Here is a 23,201-nt window from a genome sequence, read left to right as displayed (position 1 = left end):
GACTAGACAATAGACTAGACTATAGACTAGACTATAGACTAGACTATAGACTAGACTATAGACTAGACTATAGACTAGACTATAGACTAGACTATAGACTAGACTATAGACTAGATAGACTAGACTATAGACTAGACTATAGACTAGACTATAGACTAGACTATAGACTAGACTATAGACTAGACTATAGACTAGACTATAGACTAGACTATAGACTAGACTATAGACTAGACTATAGACTAGACTATAGACTAGACTATAGACTAGACTATAGACTAGACTATAGACTAGACTAGACTAGACTAGACTATAGACTAGACTATAGACTAGACTATAGACTAGACTATAGACTAGACTATAGACTAGACTATAGACTAGACTATAGACTAGACTATAGACTAGACTATAGACTAGACTATAGACTAGACTATAGACTAGACTATAGACTAGACTATAGACTAGACTATAGACTAGACTATAGACTAGACTATAGACTAGACTATAGACTAGACTATAGACTAGACTATAGACTAGACTATAGACTAGAACTATAGACTAGACTATAGACTAGACTATAGACTAGACTATAGACTAGACTATAGACTAGACTATAGACTAGACTATAGACTAGACTATAGACTTAGACTATAGACTAGACTATAGACTAGGACTATAGACTAGACTATAGACTAGACTATAGACTAGACTATAGACTAGACTATAGACTAGACTATAGACTAGACTATAGACTAGACTATAGACTAGACTATAGACTAGACTATAGACTAGACCATAGACTAGAGAATAGACGAGACTATAGAATATAAACTATAAACTAGACTTATAGCCCAGACTATAAATCATATTTAATGCTAGACTATAAACCAGACTGTAGACAAGACTATGGACTAAACAATAGACTAGACTATAGACTAGTCTTTAGACTAAACAATAGACTAGGCCATAGACTAGACCATAAGCTAAACTATGGAATAGTCTGTAGACTAGGATATGGTCCTGATTATAGACTAGACCATAAACTAGACTAGATACAAGACTATATATTAGACTATAGACTAGAATAGGCCACAAAATAGAACTTTTACTGAAGGCTAAACTATACACTAAACTATATATTAAACTATAGACTAGATTATGGTCTAGATTGTTTATACGATTTTTACCAAATCTTTCGAAGAGTTTTTTTGAAAAAATTTTGGAAAGAAATTCTGACCCCCAAAAATGTTAATAAAGAAAATCATTGTTTTTTTATAAATCAACTGTTTTAATTTTAACCCATTGTGCAAAAAATTATAAACATTTACATTACGTAGTATGCATATATTTATTTAACTAAACTTTTAATAATTTATTTACAATCTATATCTGCCATCAAACAAATAACTTTTCTACATTAACTTTAAATTGCACATAACAATTTTCTAAATAACCTAAAACCACCAAAGGAAATTATAATACTCAGTAATAAAAATATTTACATTAAAGCAAATTGTTCTTCTATGTAAATATGTAGTATAAAATAAATATTTTATTCGCCAGCAGTAAAAAAATGTATGCCAAGTCTCAGGTGTAAAGATATTTATACCAAATGAAACCAACCAATCCATCAACTGTTTCATTTCATCATTTAATTGAAATCACTTTTAATCCCTGTTGGCTATTTTAATGACAAGCATTAAAATAGTAAAATTAAATATTATCAATTGTAATAACAACAGCTACAAATATTAATTATAATAACCAGCAGAATAAATTAAATTCATTACTTTATATAGTATTTAAGTGAAACCATAGAAATATTTAAGTGTTGAAAATTAAATTAAAATATTTTTCTTTTATATTTAATAAAATTTAATTAAATATTTACAATAAGCTATATCTTTCAATGTTAACATAGGCGTATGAGTAATTTATTTTCTTATATTTTTGTAAACAAATTAATCAATATTAATCATACGCTCTAGTAATTTGTTGAATATAGTAGAGAGATTTATCTTATTTATATTTTAATTAAATATCACTTAAATTATTTTATTTATTTGTCCACTTGTTTAATTGCTACAACAACCTAAAAACAAGATGAGTTTATAAATAATTAATTAATTCATTAACAACATTTCGTTCAATTGTCTTTCTACACGATAATTTTATGCAAAACATTAAAAATAAATGCTCAATTTCATTTTATTACACATTTTCTGTGACATATTAAGCTCAAATATTATAAACAAATTAACACGAACGTGTAAAATCAATCAATAATGATAAATAGTTAATAGCATACAAGTCAAGTGAGTATTGGTTTATGCAGAATCTTGTTTAGATAACCTTGCACTCAGTTAAAGAGAAATTAAGTTTTAAATTAGTGCGTTCAAACTTAAAGACTTTGTTAAACAGTACTATCGATAAGGCAGAGATCAGACTAAAGACTAGATTATAGACCAGACTAAACTACACTAGACTAGACCAAACTATAGTAGACCATAGAGAGGATTATACTATAGACTACAATCTAGACTACAGACTAGACTATAGACTAGACTATAGACAAGACTATAGACAAGACTATAGACTAGACTATAGACTAGACTATAGACTAGACTATAGACTAGACTATAGACTAGAATATAGACTAGACTATAGACTAGACTATAGACTAGACTATAGACTAGACTATAGACTAGACTATAGACTAGACTTAGACTAGACTATAGACTAGACTATAGACTAGACTATAGACTAGACTATAGACTAGACTATAGACTAGACTATAGACTAGACTATAGACTAGACTATATAGACTAGACTATAGACTAGACTATAGACTAGACTATAGACTAGACTATAGACTAGACTATAGACTAGACTATAGACTAGATAGACTATACTATAGACTAGACTATAGACTAGAACTATAGACTAGACTATAGACTAGACTATAGACTAGACTATAGACTAATAGACTAGACTATAGACTATAGACTAGACTATAGACTATAGACTAGACTATAGACTAGACTAACTATAGACTAGAGAACTATAGACTAGACATAAGACTAGACTATAGACTAGACTATAGACTAGACTATAGACTAGACTATAGACTAGACTATAGACTAGACTATAGACTAGACTATAGACTAGACTATAGACTAGACTATAGAACTAGACTACTAGACTATAGACTAGACTATAGACTAGACCTATAGACTAGACTATAGACTAGACTATAGACTAGACTATAGACTAGACTATAGACTAGACTATAGACTAGACTATAGACTAGACTATAGACTAGACTATAGACTAGACTATAGACTAGACTATAGACTAGACTATAGACTAGACTATAGACTAGACTATAGACTAGACTAGACTAGACTATAGACTAGACTATAGACTAGACTATAGACTAGACTATAGACTAGACTATAGACTAGACCTAGACTATAGACTAGACTATAGACTAGACTATAGACTAGACTATAGACTAGACTACTAGACTAGACTAGACATAGACTAGACTAGACTATAGACTAGACTAGACTATAGACTAGACTAGACTATAGACTAGACTAGACTAGACTAGACTAGACTAGACTAGACTATAGACTAGACTATAGACTAGACTATAGACTAGACTATAGACTAGACTATAGACTAGACTATAGACTAGACTATAGACTAGACTATAGACTAGACTATAGACTAGACTATAGACTAGACTATAGACTAGACTATAGACTAGACTATAGACTAGACTATAGACTAGACTATAGACTAGACTATAGACTAACTATAGACTAGACTATAGACTAGACTATAGACTAGACTATAGACTAGACTATAGACTAGACTATAGACTAGACTATAGACTAGACTATAGACTAGACTATAGACTAGACTATAGACTAGACTATAGACTAGACTATAGACTAGACTATAGACTAGACTATAGACTAGACTAGACTATAGACTAGACTAGACTATAGACTAGACTATAGACTAGACTAGACTATAGACTAGACTATAGACTAGACTAGACTATAGACTAGACTATAGACTAGACTATAGACTAGACTATAGACTAGACTATAGACTAGACTATAGACTAGACTATAGACTAGACTATAGACTAGACTATAGACTAGACTAGATAGACTAGACTATAGACTAGACTATAGACTAGACTATAGACTAGACTATAAACTAGACTATAGACTAGACTATAGACTAGACTATAGACTAGACTATAGACTAGACTATAGACTAGACTATAGACTAGACTATAGACTAGACTATAGACTAGACTATAGACTAGACTATAGACTAGACTATAGACTAGACTATAGACTAGACTATAGACTAGACTAATCCACTATATTGAACTGCGTCTTGTTTTCAAAGTTGGAAATATGCAATTAAATTTGCTACATGTATGTACGTGCGGGTTTTTCAACAATTTCTACTTATTTTTTCTAAATAAATTTGTGTATTTTTTTACGAGGGGAAAAGTTTCACTTAATACACTTGTTAAATATATAAATTTTTAATGGATTTTAACAACCCAAACAAAAGCTTTTAAAAGTTAAATCAATTTAAGTTTTTTATTTTATTTTTAGGTTAAACTAAAAGCGGTTTTAGGGGGAAAGGGAAAACTTAAATAAATTCAAATGTGTTAAAACAAATTTAGAAACAACATAACAATAATGAAAACTTCGTTATTTTTATTTTAAAAATAAATTCCCTTGATTAAATTAAAGTAAAAATTCTTTAAAATTTTAGACGAATAATTCAGCTTAGTGCTTTTACAAAACCCTAATTTTCAGCCACAAAAGTGTGCTAATAAGAACAATAGCAATAGTAAAGCAAACAACTGCCACATTAAATTTGCTGAGTTTTTCATCATAAAAAAATATCTTATAAAAATCATGTATAAAACAAGTGAAATACTATGAAGGACATTTTATGCTTAAGGCTGACTACTATAGTTTTTTTCTTGCTATTTAAAAAAGACGTTTTTCATGTTCAACAACATTTCATTTCAACAGTCATTTCTCAACAACAAAAAAAAGCTTCTTCAACTGCTTAGAATAATGAATGAAAAGCGTAAAAAAGCAAATGCAGCAGAAAAAATTAAAAGAAAAACGGCAGAAAATAATAGAATCTTAAAAAACGTATTACTAAGAAATGCATCTTAAAATGAAAATAATATCTTATGAAAGCAAAAAAAAACTAAATGAACTATATGTGAAAGAAATGGAAAAAATGTTTAATACTCGTGTTACCAGCCAGCCAGGTAGCAGGTTTAAGTATCTCAAACGAACAGTGGCAGGCAAGAGCAGCAATTATATTTGCAATAGTGATGCTGAGTATTAAGGCACAGAATTAAAAATGTTTTTTACAAGTCTTGCAAATTTGTTTAAATGTGAAAAATCAGATTAAAACATTTAACTTTTTAAATTGTTCTAAAAAACTTGCATATTTACAATTGCAAGACCTATTTCAAATATTCTATTTTATTGAGTTTGTTTTATAATTTTGAGTTTATTTCAAAATTTGCAATGATGTTAAGTCTAGTAAATATGTTTAACTATAGTAAATTGTTAATTGATTAAGTTGATTAAATCTTGCATATTTGCAAGATCTGATATCAATATTTGTTAGTATTGCAAATTGTTTTTTAAATATTTGTAAATCGCATCTACATTCATAAAATTTTTGCTAAAATAGAAAATTTTTCAAATTTGTTATAGTCTTGTAAATTACCTTCAACATGGCAAATTACTTTAAATATTTAGCCTTTAGAATATTGCATATTTGCAAGATCTGTTGTTAATATATTTTTAGAATTACAAATTTTCTTAAACTTAAACTTTTGTAAGACCATTTTGCTATGTAATTTAAGTCTTGTAAATTTCTCCAAATTATTTACATATTGTTGTAATATAGCAATGTTAGTTAGTTAGTTAGTTATTTAGTTAGTTAGTTAGTTAGTTAGTTAGTTAGTTAGTTAGTTAGTTAGTTAGTTAGTTAGTTTGTTAGTTAGTTAGTTAGTTAGTTAGTCAGTTAGTTAGTTTGTTAGTTAGTTAGTTGTAGTTAGTTAGTTAGTTAGTTAGTTAGTTAGTTAGTTTAGTTAGTTAGTTAGTTAGTTAGTTAGTTAGTTAGTTAGTTAGTTAGTTAGTTAGTTAGTTAGTTAGTTAGTTAGTTAGTTAGTTAGGTTCGTTAGTTCGTTAGTTCGTTCGTTAGTTCGTTACGTTCGTTCGTTCGTTCGTTCGTTCGTTCGTTCGTTCGTTCGTTCGTTCGTTCGTTCGTTCGTTCGTTCGTTCGTTCGTTCGTTCGTTCGTTCGTTCGTTCGTTCGTTCGTTCGTTCGTTCGTTCGTTCGTTCGTTCGTTTCGTTCGTTTCGTTCGTTCGTTCGTTCGTTCGTTCTTCGTTCGTTCGTTCGTTCGTCGTTCGTTTTCGTTTCGTTCGTTCGTTCGTTCGTTTCGTTCGTTCGTTCGTTCGTTCGTTCGTTTCGTTCTTTTCGTTCGTTCGTTCGTTCGTTCGTTCGTTCGTTCGTTCGTCTTTCGTTCGTTCGTTCGTTTCGTTCGTTCGTTCGTTCGTTTCGTTCTTCGTTCGTTCGTTCGTTCGTTTCGTTCGTTCGTTCGTTCGTTCGTTCGTTAGTTCGTTCGTTCGTTCGTTCGTTCGTTCGTTCGTTCGTTCGTTCTTCGTTCGTTCTTCGTTCGTTCGTTCGTTCGTTCGTTCGTTCGTTCGTTCGTTCGTTCGTTCGTTCGTTCGTTCGTTCGTTCGTTCGTTCGTTCGTTCGTTCGTTCGTTCGTTCGTTCGTTCGTTTCGTTCGTTCGTTCGTTTCGTTCGTTCTTTCTTCGTTTCGTTCGTTAGTTCGTTCGTTCGTTCGTTCGTTATCGTTCGTTCTTCGTTTCGTTCGTCGTTCTTTCGTTCGTTCGTTCGTTCTTCGTCGTTCGTTCGTTCGTTCGTTCGTTCGTTCGTTCGTTCTTCGTTCGTTCGTTCGTTCGTTCGTTCGTTCGTTCGTTCGTTCGTTCGTTCTTTCGTTCGTTCGTTCGTTCGTTCTTCGTTCGTTCGTTCGTTCGTTCGTTTGTTCGTTCGTTCGTTCGTTCGTTCGTTCGTTTCGTTCGTTCGTTCGTTCGTTGTTCGTTCGTTCGTTCGTTCTTTCGTTCGTTCGTTCGTTCGTTCGTTCGTTCGTTTTCGTTCGTTCGTTCGTTCGTTCGTTCGTTCGTTCGTTCGTTCGTTCGTTCTTTCGTTCGTTCGTTCGTTCGTTCGTTCGTTCGTTGTTCGTTCTCGTTCGTTCGTTCGTTCGTTTCGTTCGTTTTCGTTCGTTCGTTCGTTCGTTCGTTCGTTCGTTCTTCGTTCGTTCGTTCTTCGTTCGTTCGTTCGTTCGTTCGTTCGTTCGTTCGTTCGTTCTTTTGTTTGTCCACTTTGCCCCGTTTGCCCGTCTCGCCCTTTCCCTAGATCTAGGAACTCATATGTTCAAACTCTGCAAGACCTTATATCATTATATTTAGAGCAAAATTCTAGATCATTTGATAACAATTACGATGTGCGAATAAATTAAATAAATTTAAAATTTTTAAAGTATCCCGCATTAGGTTTTAATTTTTTCACTAAATTTCACCAAACTGCTGCAATTTTTCTCACAACTATTATATTTTTCCAAATACGAGTAGTACTTAAATTCATCATGGCAGTAGTTGGGCAAGTGCATATAGCAATGATATCACAGGTATTTGCTCTAGTGTCAGGCAGTTGTAATTGTTGTAGTGCAATGCAATGAAATGTGAAACCATGTCAAGTGTTGTTTTTGTTATAGTTGTAGTGCTTACCGCTGAAACTGCAGTATGTGTGTATGTTTAACTGCAATAGTATAAGTTGCACTATTTATTTGTATGAGTTTTATATTTAAGAAAATTAAGTTTTATTTTTTCTCTCTATAGCTCACCCTTTCTGCTCTTTCCGCACTATTTGGCTGTAGTTTAACAATTTACTCTTTAGGGAAAAAATTTAGTTAGTTGAAAAGTTTGTGTTTTTTCTATAGAGTTTTAAACAAGGAAATAAGGTCAACATTTATAACAAGATAGATTTTTTTCTCATATTTTTGCACTCGCTCTTTATTTTTTTTTTAAATTATAACAAAAATATTATTTATATACCCACACACTCACACAAACACTTTATTTTTAATGTTTAATTAAGGAAAAATAAAATTAAAGCCAACATCATCATAATCATGATGTTTTTGTTAATGATTATGTTTGTCATAATTTAGTTATATACACAAACTCTGTTAACCTACATTTCTTGTTTGGCATGTAACTGTTAAATGTTTCTCTTTCGCTCTTTCTCTATCTCTCTATCTCCTGTTTTCTTTGAAGCAATTAACATTTTTTTTTGCCGCCAACGTCGTCAACTGCGTTTGAAGTATTATACCGTTTCCTTTTCTTTGAAAATAATTGTGTATTACCTTCATTTTGTCATTTCTTGTTTCTTTTTCTTGTTTAAACATTCATAAAGGTTTTTGCAAAACTGTAGCAAAAGCTACTACTGTTGGTAAAAAGCAATAGTTGGTTAGGAAGAATCATTTGCTACATTACACTTTTTATATTTTTGAACATTTTATTTTCATTTGTCTAATAAATCTTGCAAATAGTTTTTTTGTAACCAAATTTATTTAGATATTGCTGTTTACAAGACCTATTTGCCATATTTTTTTTTTAATTGTAAATTTGCAAGGGTAGTAAGGTAGAGCAAACTGATATATTTTATAAATTTCTTGTAAATTGTATAACCTTTTGCAAAGTGACTTAAATTTGGTAAATCACTTCAAAACATTCAGCTGTTTAAATTTTCCTTATTTACTAGACCCGTTTGTAATCACTTTTTAGTATTGCAAATTGGCTAAATTATAAAGTTCAACTTAAATTTACTAAGTTGATGTAATACAAAATGTTTAAAGTTTGCAATGATATCAATTATAGCAAAGCATTTAGCTGTGTTGATCTAGCATATTTGCAAGAGCTGTTGCACTACGTTATACTTGCTATAATTATAGTTTTAAGAAAACTTGAAATGTATTAAATTTTCTTAAATGTATTAAATTATCTGGATTTACGATCTTTGCAATGATAACAAGTCTTGCAAAGTTGTTTCTATATGGTGAAGCACTTCAAAATATTCAGCTGTTTTAATTTTGCTTATTTACTAGACCTGTTTACAACATCTTTTTAGTATTGCAAATTTGCTGAAATGTAGCAAATTCAATTTAAATTTACTATGTTGCTGTAATTTAGTATTAAGTACTATTTTCACGAATTTTTGCAAGTTTGCAAGGGTATCAGGTCTAGCAAAAGTGTTTAAATAAAGCAAATCTATATAAAATATTCAGCTGTTGAAATCTTGCTTGTTTGCAAGACCTGTTACACTGGGTAATACTGTAATATTTGCTATAATTACGTTTTTAATTAAACTTTAACTTTACTAGTAAAATCTTTCATTATTTGCAAGATCTTTTGGACAATCTTTGTAAATAAGATCAAGTGTTGTAAATTGTATGTGTTTTACAATAAAATTTACATTTACTATGTTGCTATAACCTAGCTTTATGTATAATTTTTGATGAAATTTTAAAATTTCAATTAGCAATAGTTTCAAGTCTAGCAAATATGTTTAAATGTACTAAATACCAACAATACATTCAGTTGATTAATTCTTGCAGATTTGCAAGACCTGTTTGCAATACTTTTTTAAATGGCAAATACTTGCAGGTATTGTAAATAGTTTTTATATTTGCCATAATCTAGCACAATTTATTTATAATATTTAGTTTCATATTCTTTAAATTTGCAGTGACTATAGGTCTTGCAAATTGGTAAAAACGTGTGAAATAACTGCAAAATATTCAGGCGATTAAATCTTGCATATTTGCAAGACCTATTTTCAATGTCTATTAAAGCCTATAAAATTTCTAATATACAGTAAAAAGTATTTCACTCAAATTTGATGTTTTTTCATTTACAAGTTTTACTAGGGTAGTTTATTATGAAGAGCGAATTCGAAAAATTATTGAACAATTAAAAGAATATAATTTATTATTATATTACAAATTCGTGCTAAAATCTACACCACGTTACCAGCCATCTACCTTTCCAACAATGTTGAAAATTATCCAAATATTTACATATACATTATATTATTCATGTATGTGTACATGAATAATATAAAAATAGTTGTCTATTCTCTACATAAAATATTCAGAAGTTTTGTTGTTAGTCATAACCGCCTTTAGCTTTAAAAACTAAAGAAATATTTAAATAAATGAGAAGAAGTAAAAGGAAAAAGAACGTATTTTATTTTACAAAACATACATTTAAAAATACAAACACTTGTTGTAAATTCATACAATTCACACATACATACATATGAATACATTTATACATTTCTATAGAAATAAATATTTATGTATGACGGTCAAGTGGTAGAAGAAAAGAAAATATTTTTAACATATTTCAGTTTTATACTTTTCAATTTTACTTTAAATTGTTTTTGAAGTATTTTAAAAATAAAAATTTGGTATTTTTTTAAAGAGAAAAACTTTTGGTAAAATGATTTTTACAGTTGTAATAAAAAGCCTTAAAGTATGCTCTGTTATTTGTATATACATATGTATGTATATTCAATACAGTTTTTAAATTCTTTGAATATTCTCCATAAAATTAGGATACAAATAAAATTATTGCTAAAGAAATTATTCATTAAATTATTCCTCTTAAGCTTTTGCACAGTTTCTTACAAACAAGCTGGTAAATATTTTTATGAATCATTGCTTTTCCATAAATCTTTTTTCTTTATTTTCTTTAAAATCTAATTGTTTAATGCCTAAATTTTCTTTCATCTTTTCTGTCTGCTCTTAAGTACACCTCAATTGCATTTGAATTTTTAGTCTGGCCAAATTTTGTGTCCCTCTGTAGACAAAATGTCTGGCTGTCAGTCTGCCACGCTGTCGTTTTTTAATCTAAATATAACAATAAACAATATAAAATTTAACACAATAATAAATTTTATATTTACCTTTAATGTATGAACTTTTTGTGCTGGTTTAAGTGGAATTGTATATTTTATGAATGATAATTGAATTTGGTTGAAGACGACTAAACCCAGCAGGACTTTTATTACAAAATATAATTATAATTTAGTAGAAAAGTGGTCGCAAGTTGGAAAACTAATTTCTAAATATATTAGGTTAGTCTATAGTCTAGTCTATAGTCTTGTCTATAGTCTAGTCTATAGTCTAGTCTATAGTCTAGTCTATAGTCTAGTCTATAGTCTAGTCTATAGTCTAGTCTATAGTCTAGTCTATAGTCTAGTCTATAGTCTAGTCTATAGTCTAGTCTATAGTCTAGTCTATAGTCTAGTCTATAGTCTAGTCTATAGTCTAGTCTATAGTCTAGTCTATAGTCTAGTCTATAGTCTAGTCTATAGTCTAGTCTATAGTCTAGTCTATAGTCTAGTCTATAGTCTAGTCTATAGTCTAGTCTATAGTCTAGTCTATAGTCTAGTCTGTAGTCTAGTCTATAGTCTAGTCTATAGTCTAGTCTATAGTCTTGTCTATAGTCTAGTCTATAGTCTAGTCTATAGTCTAGTCTATAGTCTAGTCTATAGTCTAGTCTATAGTCTAGTCTATAGTCTAGTCTATAGTCTAGTCTATAGTCTAGTCTATAGTCTAGTCTATAGTCTAGTCTATAGTCTAGTCTATAGTCTAGTCTATAGTCTAGTCTATAGTCTAGTCTATAGTCTAGTCTATAGTCTAGTCTATAGTCTAGTCTATAGTCTAGTCTATAGTCTAGTCTATAGTCTAGTCTATAGTCTAGTCTATAGTCTAGTCTATAGTCTAGTCTATAGTCTAGTCTATAGTCTAGTCTATAGTCTAGTCTATAGTCTAGTCTATAGTCTAGTCTATAGTCTAGTCTATAGTCTAGTCTATAGTCTAGTCTATAGTCTAGTCTATAGTCTAGTCTATAGTCTAGTCTATAGTCTAGTCTATAGTCTAGTCTATAGTCTAGTCTATAGTCTAGTCTATAGTCTAGTCTATAGTCTAGTCTATAGTCTAGTCTATAGTCTAGTCTATAGTCTAGTCTATAGTCTAGTCTATAGTCTAGTCTATAGTCTAGTCTATAGTCTAGTCTATAGTCTAGTCTATAGTCTAGTCTATAGTCTAGTCTATAGTCTAGTCTATAGTCTAGTCTATAGTCTAGTCTATAGTCTAGTCTATAGTCTAGTCTATAGTCTAGTCTATAGTCTAGTCTATAGTCTAGTCTATAGTCTAGTCTATAGTCTAGTCTATAGTCTAGTATAGTCTAGTCTATAGTCTAGTCTATAGTCTAGTCTATAGTCTAGTCTATAGTCTAGTCTATAGTCTAGTCTATAGTCTAGTCTATAGTCTAGTCTATAGTCTAGTCTATAGTTAGTCTATAGTCTAGTCTATAGTCTAGTCTATAGTCTAGTCTATAGTCTAGTCTATAGTCTAGTCTATAGTCTAGTCTATAGTCTAGTCTATAGTCTAGTCTATAGTCTAGTCTATAGTCTAGTCTATAGTCTAGTCTATAGTCTAGTCTATAGTCTAGTCTATAGTCTAGTCTATAGTCTAGTCTATAGTCTAGTCTATAGTCTAGTCTATAGTCTAGTCTATAGTCTAGTCTATAGTCTAGTCTATAGTCTAGTCTATAGTCTAGTCTATAGTCTAGTCTATAGTCTAGTCTTAGTTAGTCTATAGTCTAGTCTATAGTCTAGTCTATAGTCTAGTCTATAGTCTAGTCTATAGTCTAGTCTATAGTCTAGTCTATAGTCTAGTCTATAGTCTAGTCTATAGTCTAGTCTATAGTCTAGTCTATAGTCTAGTCTATAGTCCTAGTCTATAGTCTAGTCTATAGTCTAGTCTATAGTCTAGTCTATAGTCTAGTCTATAGTCTAGTCTATAGTCTAGTCTATAGTCTAGACTATAGTCTAGTCTATAGTCTAGTCTATAGTCTAGTCTAGTCTATAGTCTAGTCTAGTCTATAGTCTAGTCTAATCTATAGTCTAGTCTATAGTCTAGTCTATAGTCTAGTCTATAGTCTAGTCTATAGTCTAGTCTATAGTCTAGTCTATAGTCTAGTCTATAGTCTAGTCTATAGTCTAGTCTATAGTCTAGTCTATAGTCTAGTCTATAGTCTAGTCTATAGTCTAGTCTATAGTCTAGTCTATAGTCTAGTCTATAGTCTAGTCTATAGTCTAGTCTATAGTCTAGTCTATAGTCTAGTCTATAGTCTAGTCTATAGTCTAGTCTATAGTCTAGTCTATAGTCTAGTCTATAGTCTAGTCTATAGTCTAGTCTATAGTCTTGTCTATAGTCTAGTCTATAGTCTAGTCTATAGTCTAGTCTATAGTCTAGTCTATAGTCTAGTCTATAGTCTAGTCTAGTCTATAGTCTAGTCTATAGTCTAGTCCATAGTCTAGTCTATATTTTATAATCTAGTCTATAGGCTAGTCTATAGTCTACTCTAGTCTATAGGCTAATCTATAGTCTAGTCATAGTATAGTCTATAGTTAGTCTATAGTATAGTCTACAGTCTAGTTTATAGTTTAATCTAGTCTATATTTGACTCTTCTTATTGGTCAATAGTTTTGACTCTACTTAGACCAATTTTTGGTAATCTTGTCTTTGGTTCAGTATGTTGTCTTTTTTCTGCTGTAATCTCCTCGATGTAATCTCCACAATTTAAATTTACAAAAATTCATCATTAATAATTTCCTCTTAAGTGGTTCTTAAATGAATTTTATAAAGAATAAAAAACCGAATTAGCTGTTTAACCAGATTTAAATAACAGTTTGTGTCGTTTTGCAATTCAGTTAAAATAATAATCTTGTATATCTTGTTGTAGCAGCTGTTGCAAATAACAAAAAGCTAAAAAGACTAATACCAATTTAAATTAAAACATTAGCGCTTGTATTTATAAAAAAATCTTATTTTGCTTTTAATGCACTCAATAGTTAAATCACACTTTAGCCTTAAAAACCATTAATAAAATTGTGATATTCATAAACAAATAATAAACGTATATTAACTATTGTGCTGATTTATGTTTAAGTTGGCAGCACTGTAAAATATGGCTGTCATTTTATGTGTTAGTGTTGCGTACAATTAGGATAAAATATTCGTTGATTCGGTTTTCTTAATTTTATATTTTTGTTTATAATAGATTTTTGACAATAAAAACAAACTTTTAAGAAAAATAAATATATATATGGCCTTAATAAATGTCTATTTAGTTCAGATGAATAAATATAACATATAATTTCTAATTATTATTAAAAGTATCCGAATAACGGATATTTTGCGACAAAATATACATCACTATGACACATTTTCTTATTTTTACATATTTTGCTTGTAATTTTTGATAAATTTTTGCAAATATTGATAAATTTCTTTGATATTTGACTAATTTTAATGCCGGCGAATATATTTTGCATTAGTATAACACTAATCAATATAATTTACATGGTTAATTACTTTATGGCATTATATTTAACCAACAAACTTTGAAAAAGCCAAATCAAATGATTTTGTCCATCATTTGGTTGACCGACGGGCATTTCCAAATTTCCTAAAAATAGTGCTGGACAATTGGAATATTGTCAAATATTCATGCATTAATCCAATAATGCTTAGATTTGAGTTTTTTCCTCAAAATATAATCGTTTAAAAATTTTCTGGGATTTTATTTACAAATTTGTAAACGTTAAAATTAGAATTTTTAGATTTTATTTTAAAAGAAACCATTATTAGTTTTCGCAATCAACCTAAAATTACCGGGAAAATCTTTATCTGAGAAAAAAATTGTTAAAAATCAAGTTATTGTTGGCTTAAAGAAGGGTCGAGCCTACAATAAAATTCTTCTAATTGTCAATGGTTTATTGAAGGTGTTTTAAGCTATTTCACGTTTATAAATACGATTTTCCTGAATTTTGCCTAAAATTGTTTAATAAACCTAAAATAAGTTTTTATAAATACAGCCGTAGGTATTTATTTATTATGAACGCAATTTATTAAGTAAAATATTAATTTTGTTAATTTATTTAAAAATTTCTGGTGATTTTTTTTGTCTCAACATATCTTGAAAATTTTAAATATTTGTTACAACAAAACAATTCTCTGAAATACATATTTCCATGAAAGTAAGGAAATCTTACATTTGATGTCTTTAACAAGAAATATTCCTGGGAGTTATTGTTCATTTCTGCATTTAATATGCCCTTTTAGCTTAAAACAGGAAAAATAATAAAACAAAAAGATACCGGCTTCGTTTCTCTAGTAGAAAATGCTTTTAAATGTATATTTACATCTTAGGTATATCTATGTATTTGCGTATTATTTATTTTTTTTTTTTTTTTTTGTTTGAGCTTTAAATTCCAAGAATTTTTCCATGTTAAATCAGTATTCTAAGGAAATTGTTTACGGTTTGTTAAACAATTTATAGTTATTTGGAAAATGGAAAGAAGTTAATACCAAGTGGGCTACTTATAGTACTGTTAGTCAATTTAAATTTTACTACTAGCTGTATCAATGACTATAGTCCAATCTGTAAAATTAAGCCAATTCTATTGGTTTGACTGTAGTCTACTGTATTGTCTGGACTATAGTTTAATTTATAGTCTGGACTATAGCTTAATTTATTGTCTGAACTATACCTTAATTTATAGTCTGGACTATAGTCTAGTCTAAAGTCTGGACTATAGTCTAGTCTGTAGTCTGGACTATAATCTAGTCTATAGTCTGTAATATAGTCTATTGTATAGTATAGGCTATAGTTTGGCACATAGACTGGAATATAGTTTAGTTTAATTTTGTATTATGGTTTAGTCTGTAGTGTAAACTATAGTCTACTCTATAATTTAGACTATAGTTTAATCTATGGTCTGGACTACAGTTTAGTATATAGTCTAGTCTATAGTGTGGATTGTAGTCTAGTCTAGTCTATAGTCTGAACTATAGTCTAGTCCATAGACTGGACTATAGTCTAGTCTATAGTCTGGAATATATTACATAGTCTGAACGAAAGTCTAGGGTATAGTCTGCTCCATAGTCAGTACTTTAGTCTAGTCTATAGCATGGACTATAGCCTAGCCTATTTTCTGGCCAGTAGTCGATATTCTGAACTATAGTCTATTATATTGTCTAAACTATAGTCTATAGTCTAGTCTATAATCTAGTCTATAATCTAGTCTATAGTCTAGTCAATAGTCTAGTCTATAGTCTAGTCTATAGTCTAGTCAATAGTCTAGTCTATAGTCTAGTCTATAGTCTAGTCTATAGTCTAGTATAGTAGTCTATAGTCTAGTCTATAGTCTAGTCTATAGTCTAGTCTATAGTCTAGTCTATAGTCTAGTCTAGTCTATAGTCTAGTCTATAGTCTAGTCTATAGTCTAGTCTATAGTCTAGTCTATAGTCTAGTCTATAGTCTATGTCTATAGTCTAGTCTATAGTCTAGTCTATAGCTAGTCTATAGTCTAGTCTATAGTCTAGTCCCTATAGTCTAGTCTATCGTCTAGTCTATAGTCTAGTCTATAGTCTAGTCTATAGTCTAGTCTATAGTCTAGTCTATAGTCTCGTCTATAGTCTAGTCTATAGTCTAGTCTATAGTCTAGTCTATAGTTTAGTCTATAGTCTAGTCTATAGTCTACTCTATAGTTAGTCTATAGTTCTAGTCTTAGTCTAGTCTATAGTCTCGTCTATAGTTCTAGTCTATAGTCTAGTCTATAGTCTAGTCTATAGTCTAGTCTATAGTCTAGTCTATAGTAGCTAGTCTCTAGTCTAGTCTATAGTCTAGTCTATAGTCTAGTCTATGTCTAGTCTATAGTCTAGTCTATAGTCTAGTCTATAGTCTAGTCTATAGTCTAGTCTATAGTCTAGTCTATAGTCTAGTCTATAGTCTAGTCTAGTCTAGTCTATAGTCTAGTCTATAGTCTAGTCTATAGTCTAGTCTATAGTCTAGTCTATAGTCTAGTCTATAGTCTAGTCTATAGTCTAGTCTATAGTCTAGTCTATAGTCTAGTCTATAGTCTAGTCTATAGTCTAGTCTATAGTCTAGTCTATAGTCTAGTCTATAGTCTAGTCTATAGTCTAGTCTATAGTCTAGTCTATAGTCTAGTCTATAGTCTAGTCTATAGTCTAGTCTATAGTCTAGTCTATAGTCTAGTCTATAGTCTAGTCTATAGTCTAGTCTATAGTCTAGTCTATAGTCTAGTCTATAGTCTAGTCTATAGTCTAGTCTATAGTCTAGTCTATAGTCTAGCCTATAGTCTAGTCTATAGTCTAGCCTATAGTCTAGTCTATAGTCTAGTCTATAGTCTAGTCTATAGTCTAGTCTATAGTCTAGTCTATAGTCTAGTCTATAGTCTAGTCTATAGTCTATTAGTCTAGTCTATAGTTTAGTATATATTTTGGACTATAATCTAGTCAATAGTCTGTAATACAGTCCGTTCTATAGTCTGGACTATAGTCTTTTCTATTGTCTAGACTATAGTTCAGTATACAGTCTGGACAACTTGTATATAGTGTGGCCTATAGTCTATATTCTAAACTGAATCATAGTCTGGACTATGGTCATGTCTAAAATCTGAACTAGAATATCGCCTAGGGTCTATTTATTTATAATTTAAATTAAACAGAACTTATCAAAACCTAAAAGAAAAATACTCAATAAAAATATATAATAATCACTTACCCATTGTGACACGATCCCTTAAAACAGCTACACTTATCCATGAGCTCCAATAAAATAGTTATATTTTGACAAAATGCGTTACTTTTTATTCACTTTATCTTCTTTCTACTTTTCAAATTATAAATTCTTTACACTCATTTAAAAACAATTCACTCGTTGCTAATACTTTCTCTTTTTTTGAGTATTATTTTATGTAAAAAAATTTTAGCAATTATTTTTTATTATTTTCAAGCTAAAATTAAAATATTTTAACACTTTTTTAGAGATTTTTTGTAATAAAAATGACATCATTTAAAAAAAAAACTGCGTTCACTTTTTAACTGCTTTCTGGTTTTGATTACAGGATTCTTTTGTAAGCTGTTTTCATATTCCCCCTTTGTTTTTGCTATTTAAAATGTTAAGAGAAAGAAGAGTAGAAAAAAAACGAAGAAATTAATAGATTTGAAAAACTGTTATAGCATTTGTTGGCTAAAAGTAAAAATGGCATAAATTATAATTTTTCTAGTTAATAAAAAAAGCAAAAACAGAAAATGTTTAATACTCTAGCTGGCTGCAATAATAATAATTGTAATAATCATAGAGAGGAGTTGGAGGAGGGCCATAAAAGACACACACAGCACACAAAGTTGACATCAATTTTAAATTATTCCTTGATAAAAAAAATAAATTCAAATCTGTGCACTGTAGCGTATGAGTAATAATAATTAGAATACAAATTACAAAAAAAATGAAAAGAGTATAAATGACAATGTTGTAATAAGTATGCTATGCTTTTTGTTGTTGATTTTTGTGTGGTCGTTTTGTAGCGAGTTTAATTTATAATTAATACTTTAGGGAAAGTCTCTAGCATCAGATTAATTATGGGTTAAATACAGTTTAACTCTGTTGGAAATTTATGCAGGATTGTTTTGTTTTATTAAAATATGTTAATAAGGGTTTTAATATTAAAATAAAACATCATTTTACTCTCATTTATTTTTAATGAGATTTCTTTTTTGAGGATGGATTTTTAATGGCATGTTAAACTGGACATCATTTGCACATCAATGAAAAAAAAATTTTGTATAAAATCGAATTTTTTTTTCAAGTACTTAGAGAACAACTTATATATTTTAATGGCTTAAGAAATTATATTAGTTATGTAAAAGACAAAGAAAAAAAATTTATTTTATATTTTTTAATGGAATTCTTATTGTATATCATTGTTTCAATTATTTAAATTTAATGTAATTTTTTTAAGTTTTTTTTTATTTTCTTACTTTCTGAATAAATCATTCTTCATTCTACTACTGGTCAAGGAAAAAGTGACAACTCATGTTTTTAATTTCAATAATATTTGGTTTCATTAATGTAAACATTTTCAAAGTTGTTAATTTAATAAAAACAAAAATGGAAAATGTGTATTTCAATGACATTTTTATGGTCATTATATATCATCTTCTTTTTTTTTCTTGTGGAAAAGTTTTTATTTGTTTACTTTACTACAATACACTCAGAATAAAATTTCATTTAATTCTTATAAAAATTTTTATTAATATGATGAAACATTGTTAATCAAATTGCATAAATGGGTGCGATCGAAATCTAGGTTTTTAGAATTTAATTTTAATTGAATTTAACCAGCAAAATAGCTTATAGACTAGTTCATAGACTAGTCTATAAGGTAGTCTATATACTAGTCATAGTCTAGTCCATTGACCAGTTCATAGACTAGTTTAAAGACTTGTCCGCTACCAACTGACTAGTCCATAGACTATTACCTATTCCAGTCAATAGTCTACAGAATAGTGTAGAACTTGACAAAAACCCCATAGACTAGTCCATTGACTAGTCCATATATTATTTATTAATATATGGACTAGACTAATAGTTAAAAAAATAGCCCATCGACTAGTGCATAGACTTCTCAATAGACTAATCCATAGGCTAGTCTAGAGACTATTACATAGACCAGTCCATATGCTAGCCCATAGACTAGTTCATAGGCTAGTCCATGGACTAGTCCATAGGCTAGTTTAGAGATTATTCCATAGACTAGTCCATAGACTAGTCCATATGCTAGCCCATAGACTAGTTCATAGGTTAGTCCAGGCTAGTCTGGAGATCATTCCATAGGCCAGTGTAGAGACTATTCCATAGAGAAGTTCATTGACTAATCTATAGACTAATCCGTTGACTAGTCCAAAAGCTAGTCTATAGGCTAATCCATAGGCTAGTCCATAGTCTAGTCTAGAGACTATTCCATACACTAGTCCATATACTAGTCTAGAGACTATTCAATAGACTAGTCCATAGGCTAGTCTAGAGACTGTTCCATAGACTAGTTCATAAACTAATCCATAGGCTAGTCTATAGACTAATCCATAGGCTAGTCTAGAAACTATTCCATAGACTAGTCCATATGCTAGCCCATAGACTACTTCATAGGTTAGTCCATAGGCTAGTCTAGAGACTATTCCATAGACAAGTTCATTAACTAATCTATAGACTAATCCATTGACTAGTGCAAAAGCTAGTCTATAGACTAATTCATAGACTAGTCTATATGCTAGTCTAGAGACTATTCAATAGACTAGTCCATATGCTAGCCCATAGACTAGTTCATAGGCTAGCCCATAGGCTAGAGAATATTTCATAGACAAGTTCATATACTAATCCATTGGCTAGTCTATAGGCTATTCCATAGGCTAGTCCATAGACTAATCCATAGCCTAGTCTATAGATTGATACATAGCCTAGTCCATAGACTAGTCCATAGACTAGTCCATAGGCTAGTCTATAAACTATTCCATAGACTAGTCCATAGACTCGTCCATAGGCTAGTCCATAGACTAATCCATAAGCTAGACCATAGACTAGTCCATAAACTAGTCCATAGGCTAGCCTATAAACTAATCCATAATTCATAGTCATTAGTTCCATAAAATAATCAGAAACCAATTCATAAACTATTCAGTAGGTTAATCCATAAACTAATCAATAGGTTGGTTCATAATCGAAATCGTTCTCTCTCTTCTTCAATCACCCATTGTATTGGCCGAGAAAAACAAAAGAACTCTCTGGCTGCTTTTGTATTCGAAACCCAAAATTATTCTAAATCTCGAACTCGTTAGAAATTTTCAAAAGGAAATTTTTATTATTAATTGAACACAATTTGTCAAATTTGTTTATCATATTCTCTCAAATGTCCTTGAAACATCTTATTTTCATAAAATCCCCCAAATTCCTTGAGTGTAATTATATACATAGATCTTTTTTGTTTATTTTCTTTTATTTCTTACTTTTGACCTTTCAAGTTCTTTTTTCCTTTTTGCTAAGAAAATGTTCAAATTAGCTTCATTTATCATCACAGAAGAAGTAAGTTTATTATTTCACAAAATATGATTGTGTAGGTCCCAAGAGGTATTTTTTTGCTAAATTATACTAATTATATTAATTTAAGCAATTTCTGTTATTAAATCAATACACAAATTTTGCTTAGGCAGGTGTTTTTTGTCAAGGTCTTAAAAATTGCAAAAAAAAATATAAATTTAATTCTTAGGTTTCTTGAGAAAACCAAATTTTTGATGCAACGGTACGTATGAGTAGCATTTATTAGTAAAATTAACACTCATACGTATTAATTACAAATCTTTCTAAAGACCGCCACAGAGATATAGAAAAGAAAAAAATTAGGAAAATAAATCTGTAACTTCTAAAGGATTTTAATGAAATTGTTGTCGATTTAAAGTTTTGAATTTTGTCCTCCTAAGCCCACCGGGGCTTGTCAAAGATTTACAATGTCGAGATGATATTTCTTCATTTGGTGTAATGAACATGAAATCAGCTTTTCGTGTATTTTAAAAATCTCTTGGTAGTTTTTATAAGTCTGTCATTCCGTTTGTATTCTTTCGCCCCTATTCGACCAAATATACCACCATAATCTTTACAGATGGTTCTAAAATGAACTGCATTGTTGGTTCTGGTGTCTTCTGTGAAGAAGCTAGGATAAGTTTATCTCATCGTCTTCCCAACAACTGTTGCGTCTTTCAGGCTGAAATGTTTGCGATAATGATACTACATGACCTCAATATTCGAGGCAACATAGTAATTTTTGTCGATAGTCAAGCGATACTTATTGTACTAACACTTCGCTATTAGTTGCACAATGCAAGAAAGATCTGTCAAGGCTGGGTCTATTATGGAAATGAACAGGCAGATGAGCTTTCCAGAATGGGATCTGCTCTTGATCTCACCAAAGCCGTTCCAGTAGCAACCCCGTTAGGTTTTATCAAGAGTAATATCCTCAGATTCTATCTTGAAAATGAGAAACCTACAAGACTCCTTATAAACCGAAGTTGACGGGATATATCGAGATTGTTAGCAGTAATAACGGGACACTGGGGGCTAGGCAGACATGCTAGTCGACACTGTCTCAGTTGCAAAGACATGGAAAAGGAAGAAACGGTCTTTCATCTTCTCTGGGAATGTCCTGCTTTATCTCTTAAAAGAAACCGTGTTCATGGCAGTTACTTCATATCTAACCTTGGTGAGATATCTGGATCCAAGCTTAATTATATCCTGAGATTTCTCACTGCTATAGGTTGGATCTATTACTATAAAATACTGCATCTGACGAGTGGAGTGGTTCGGTAATGTATATTTAAATCAGTTTTCAGCAGATCTTATATATCTGCGAGATCGGAATCTTCAATGATTCTATCAGACGATCAGCAAAATCGGTCCGTAAATAAGCATGCTTATGCAAAGCATTCTTTGACAAAAAGCAAAAACAACAACAACATACAGCTTTATATGGTAAATGTTGTGCTTGTACTTAGTTTGCTTGTTTATTAAAACGAAGCAGAGCAAGAATATTACTTTAAGTCTGAAGCTGTGTATTGTTATTGCCAAAATCACGGATGGAAAATTGTATGTGGGAAATTAAGCTGAGATGAGAAACAAATTAAATAGTTATGTATATTAATGAAATGAGATTTGTACATTTAGTCAAGAAACATAATGTTAAATATGTACAGCCCGAAGTAAATGAGAACCTATAAGAAGGATTTTTTGGTACTTTTTCGCTCTTCAAAAGGTACTTAAAATTAAACATTCAGATCCCTGATTGAATGACAAGCTGTTGGAAGGGATTTTTAATACTTTTCCTTTCTTTAACTTATACTTTTTGGTTTTCTGCCATATTGAACCTAGAAACATAAAATCAGACCTATATGTCTGATCCTGATAGAATGACAATTTAGAAGAGTAAACTTTTTGGTACTTTTTGTTGTTCAATTGGTACTTTTTCAATCCTTTTGAATATTGATCCTAGAAACTCAAAAATAAACATGCCGCCTACTGATTGAATTAAAATGGAAGTTTCTGGTACTTTTTTGTCATTGAAATGGTTCTTTTTTGAATT

General features: G+C 30.3%; 1 protein-coding gene across 1 annotated transcript in view; it reads right to left on the bottom strand.

The window, feature by feature from the left end:
• Positions 1-23,201, bottom strand: part of LOC119608389 (putative mediator of RNA polymerase II transcription subunit 26) — an 84,101-nt gene that overhangs the window by 60,100 nt on the left and 800 nt on the right. The window contains 1 exon segment of the mRNA XM_037962791.1: positions 17,798-18,182. Coding sequence (XP_037818719.1) covers positions 17,798-17,801 — 4 coding nt within the window. The 5' untranslated portion in view covers positions 17,802-18,182.

This window comes from Lucilia sericata, unplaced genomic scaffold (assembly GCF_015586225.1).
Source record: "Lucilia sericata isolate MDLA Ls3-8-SP2 unplaced genomic scaffold, ASM1558622v1 Contig000826F_arrow, whole genome shotgun sequence".
In the NCBI taxonomy this organism is placed as follows: Eukaryota; Metazoa; Arthropoda; class Insecta; order Diptera; family Calliphoridae; genus Lucilia; species Lucilia sericata.
This window is presented reverse-complemented; position numbering and strand designations above follow the sequence as displayed.